The sequence below is a fragment of the Camellia sinensis genome, chromosome 2, assembly GCF_055761805.1.
Source record: "Camellia sinensis isolate YWXY chromosome 2, ASM5576180v1, whole genome shotgun sequence".
NCBI lineage: Eukaryota > Viridiplantae > Streptophyta > Magnoliopsida > Ericales > Theaceae > Camellia > Camellia sinensis.
Window position 1 is genome coordinate 71,969,799 of NC_138962.1, and position 5,025 is coordinate 71,974,823.

The 5,025-nt window shown below is 43.4% G+C and overlaps 1 protein-coding gene across 1 annotated transcript; it reads right to left on the reverse strand.

Annotated features, from left to right (window-relative positions):
* Window positions 1–1,805: 1,805 nt before the first annotated feature.
* On the reverse strand, window positions 1,806–2,453 carry LOC145814260 (putative mitochondrial protein AtMg00310). Its single transcript, XM_082910882.1, has one exon. It carries the CDS (start codon window positions 2,451–2,453, stop codon window positions 1,806–1,808), a length of 648 nt encoding a protein of 215 aa, XP_082767008.1.
* Window positions 2,454–5,025: the final 2,572 nt, after the last annotated feature.

The following is a 5,025-nucleotide window of genomic DNA, read 5'->3' on the forward strand; positions in this document are numbered from 1 at the left end:
CTAGGATCATGCATATGATTACTAACTATTTTCTGTTTTGACTTGGAGTACTCTGTAAGTCCTTTTGCTTTAGCATACCGCATGCGTGTGAGTGTTGCCATAATTGCATGATTGCCATGAGGCTAGCTGCTTATGTGATATAACTGCTTGAATGCCTGTGGATGAAGGTTGAATTACCTAAATTGGAATAATGCACTAAAAACTGTGAGTTTTAAGCCCATTAGATAGTGGCAAAACCATCTTTTCTAAAGCCCACTTGAGGGTGGCAAAACCTGCATTTTAGCCTACTTGCGAGTAGCAAACCATTTTCAAAACAAACATGAAATGTTTTGCTCCAATTTAGGCGATTTGGTCTATACTTGTTTGCTGTGCGCATAACATAGTAATTCTTGGCTAATAACCGGAATAAGAGCACATAATGCTTTCAAAACAAGATATCATGGTTAGTAGAGGCCGATCTTCGGATCGGGCGAGAGGGGGTGCTCATAGCTGACCTTCCCCAATCGTACCCAAGTTTCCGAGCCGAGGCAACTTTGGTGATGACGGACACGTGGCCTTTGGCACCGAGTCAGGGTTTCCTAAATTCTCCCATAAAAAATATTTAGGTGGCGACTCTGTATCTGGCAAAGCAATCCATGTTTGGCACTTCTTTTCTAAAAATCTGTTTTTCTCAAAACGATTTGCCGGATTTAGACTCTTTGGTTCAGATTAAGAACTGTGACAATCTGAGAGTCCTGAACTGTAGTGAACCCAAAACGAACAGAACGGCGGGGGGGGGAAACTCGTCCTCCCGGGGCGTTCGGGGACGTCTACAGGTGTACAGGGTCCGGATTGGTTCGGTTTTGAGAAAATCCAAGAACCGAACCAATCCTAACGGTTCTGTGATTTTGAGAACCAAGCCAGACCATTACACTTGTAAAACCGGACCAGAACCAAACCGAAAAAACGGTTCGGTTTCGGTTTGGTTTACGGTTCCAAAATTTTCTATTTACAAGAATAAATTGTTAATATTAGCAAAATAATTACTTAAACTAATTACATTTAACTCATGATAAAAAACAATAATATTAAGGCATTACTCAATATTACATATCTATACTATCCTAATATCATTAAAATTATAAAAAACCAATTAATAAAAATAAAACTTGATATTATGTATATATCTTTCAAAATTCGGTTTGGTTCGGTTCGAACCGCGGTTTTTTCATAAAATCCATTAACCGAACCGTTTTTACGGTTCTCATATTTCTTAATCCGAAATCTAACCAATTCTTAATAGAACCGAACCAAACCGTATGATTCGGTCTGGTTCGGTCCGGATTATCGGTTTGAACGAATTTTTAAACAGCCCTATTTCTTGAGTCTATTAGAGAATTTTGGCTGTGCTGATGGTTGCAGGTTGATGTTGATGTTCAAATACTTCTCTGTTCCTATCTTTCCATATATTCCAAATGGCAGATAAGAATATAGTAAGCCCATTGAATGTCCTTCAACTTGTGCTTGCTTTTCATGTTAGACCTGATCCATTCAGGTAGAGGGATTCTATCTCCTTCTTGCCACCAAGGGAGGCTTCTCAAACTGACCCAGATTAATTTAGCTTTGGGGCAGCCTCTAAGAAGGTGGCTCATGTCCTCTCTAGCAGTTTGGCATTTGGAGCAGATGTCTGAATCTGTGAGCTTCCTCTTGAGTCTCATCTGATTAGTAAGCAATCTTCCATGCATGGTCAACCAGAGAAAACTTCTTACTCCCTGTGAGGCCTTAATTTTCCAAACCCATTGCCAGTCAAAGTCATTCTCATCCTATTAGGAAATAGCATTGTAGGCAGTAGAAGTAGTAAAATTGCCATTGGTGGTGCCTTGCCTGGTAGAAGTGTCCATGAAAGTGACATACCTAGGCCTGTAAATTTGTAGAATGCTCTCTTTTTCTTCTTGGGAGATCAGATTTTGGATTGGGGACAAATTCCATTGGCCTTCATCATCTAAAATGGAACTTACAGTTGTAGTACTATCAATGTGAGGGCCCTGGTGATTGCTGCACAGTGGTGTTATGTCATACCACCAATCAGACCAGAGTGAGATATTCTCACCATTGCCCACATTCCATTTTATGTTAGCTTTCAACACCTCTTTGTTATTAATTATGCTCTTCCAAGTGTGGGAAGCTTTTCTCTTGAGAGGCCAACTGAATATGGAGTGGTGCTTAAGGTATTTAGATTTGAGAACAGTGCACCAGAAATTGTCAGCCTTGCTAATAATTTTCCTGCCAAGTTTGGATATAAGGGCAGAGTTATGGGCCCTGGCTTTTATAATGCCCAGCCCACCATTCCTTCTACTTTTGCAAACTTGGTTCCAATTAAGCAAATGAACTTTTTTGACAGGATCAGTGCTACCCCAAAGGAAATTCCTATTTAAGCTGTCAATTTTGTCATAGATATGTCTAGGTAATTCCATAGTTTGCACGAGATGATTGGGTATGGCAGAGGTAACAGAGTTCACAAGGGTGAGCCTGTAGACACCTCATTTTTGACCGACCTTAAGACTCAGACGTCACCAATTGAGCGCTTGGTGATGTTGCATATCGCGCTCGTTCAGAAGTCTTAGAGTCGCGGCCGTGAGCCCTGCCTCCAGATTTCCGAACCCTCTTCTGTGCCTTGCCTCGGTTTGCGAACCAGACTTGGTTTTCTCTGTTTCTTTTCCTGAGGGGAGGGAGAGGTCCCGTAGACCATCTCTCAGTGGCCGTGGGCTACATTTTGTGGCTGTAGGCCATTTTGCCCATTTTAGAGCCCGGTTCCCGGTTTTCGGAGCCGTCAGGCCGTGTGCCTCGGTTCGGGACCGCTTAACCATCTCCTATTGCCCCGGTTTTTGGCATACTTCTTGTTTACTCCCTTTTGAGGGACACTGAGGTCTGAGAGACCCACTTCGTGGTCGAATGCCACTTTCGGTGCTTAACAGCCCGTTTTCGGGACCCCGAACTGCGTGTTTTGGTCCTCGAACTTTCGTTTTGCATCGGTTTTTGTTCATTTTTGGCGGGTACCTCTGTTTCATCACCGGGAAGGTCACTTAAGGGTGGGAGGCCAGCAATTATCTTGGCAACCAGTTATATTCCATTTTCGCCCTCCGACACCCGTTTTTCTCACTTCCGAGCCAATGTTGAACACCTTGGGGCCACTTTCTTCAACCCCAAACCACATATTTGTGTTGTACACACATGGGAGGATCCTAATATCATATGGCCGGCCAAAAATTCCATTTGACCCTTTTGAACCCCTCTTAAAAATGGCTTGTTCTCTCTCCTGTTTTAGAGTTTCCAAATTCGAATCACAGGGTTGTGATGAGGAGGCATGGGAGGACATCTTTATGTGGTGGCCGGCCACTAACTGAACTTGACCCTTTTGACCCCTAGCCGGCCGGCTAGGGGGGGTGGCCGGCCGGCCACCTGCAACTCCAAAAGGTGGCCGACCATGATCCTCTCAATTGGCACTTTACAGCTGTATAGCTGTTGTTCCCCAGAAACATCTGTATCTGGGGGATATTTTGTGGGGGAAAGCCTTGGTCCTTTTCCCCCACCCTTTCCTTCCATGCTCCCCCTCCTTTTGGTCCTTATAACCAGCTGCAAGCATTGGTATTAGAGGTGAGAAAAATTGGTCTTCAAGCCTTGATACACAAATCTCCCTCCATCTTTCTTATTTCCTTGAAAAACCTCCAAGTCCTACACCACCATTTCTTCTACACCACCAACCCAGGTGTTCTCCAAGGCCTAAAGAACCACAAACTCAAGCCAAGAGGCAACCAAAGTCAAGCCTTCAAGGGTAAGTAGTGTTTTTCCTTTTTTGAGCTTATTTTGGTATCTTTTCTTAGCCATACGTGCTTACTGATTTGAGCTCCGACAAAAACTGAAAAGGTCATTTTTTTGAGCTCATTTTCTTGTTTCATTAAGGGCTCAACCCTGTTTGAGCCCCCCATATTGCACTTGCTTCAATATCTTCCTTGAATGCTATTTTCTTGCACGCTTTGGCAGCCTATTATGCTTCCATTTTTGGTCATTTTACAGAGCTAGAAATAGTCTTATTTTGACCTTCTTAACATGTTTCATTAAGGGCCTTTGGCTGTTTGATGGATATTTAGTATACTTTGTGCTTTGGCCACCTTTTGGCCCATTTCTTGCATAAGGGCTTAGCCATATCTATATTTGTTTTTGGGGTTTTTATAGTTCTGTAAAGTGGCTTATTTTGGGCCCCTCTTCAATGTTGTTGAAGGGCCCTAACCTGTTTGAGGTCAGCAGCTGTGAGTTGCTTCATAACCTCACATTTAGGGCCATTTTTGCATGCTAGTTTTGCCCTGTTTCGGTTAGCTGTTTGGCCATGCTTTGAACTGTAAAAATGCTTATTTTGAGGCTGCCTTGCTTCTGTCTTTTCATCTCATGTACCAATTATGCATGCTTTGTATAGCTGTAGTTCATTCTATGCGCCTAATTTGCATTTCGGGAGAGATTCCATGCATCGGGTGTGTTTTCGCCTCATTTCGGGGCTGTTTTCCCCCATATTTCAGTGCTGAAATTCCATTAGCATGTTTGCATATCATTTTCCATGCCATTGCATTGCGTATGCCATTGTCTCGGTTTGCGTGCCCGTGTGCACGCATTTCGAGGCACTTCATTTTCATCCATCGGCCTCTTATGTGAGTGTGGCTGAGGCTCTCTCATGTTAGTGTAAGTCCATGTTGCATTCTATATGCCATTTTAGCCATATTGCATTGTGTATGCCATTGCCTCGGTTTGCGTGCCTGTGTGCACGCATTTCGAGGCACTTCATTTTCATCCATCGGCCTCTTATGTGAGTGTGGCTGAGGCTCGCTCATGTTAGTGTAAGTCCATGTTGCATTCTATATGCCATTTTAGCCATATTGCATTGTGTATGCCATTGCCTCGATTTGCGTGCCCGTGTGCACGTGTTTCGAGGCACTTCATTTTCATCCATCGGCCTCTTATGTGAGTGTGGCTGAGGCTCTCTCATGTTAGTATAAG

Bases quoted from the DNA above. Each gene is read 5' to 3' on its own strand.
- LOC145814260 (XM_082910882.1), bottom strand. From the start codon at position 2,453: ATGGAATTACCTAGACATATCTATGACAAAATTGACAGCTTAAATAGG.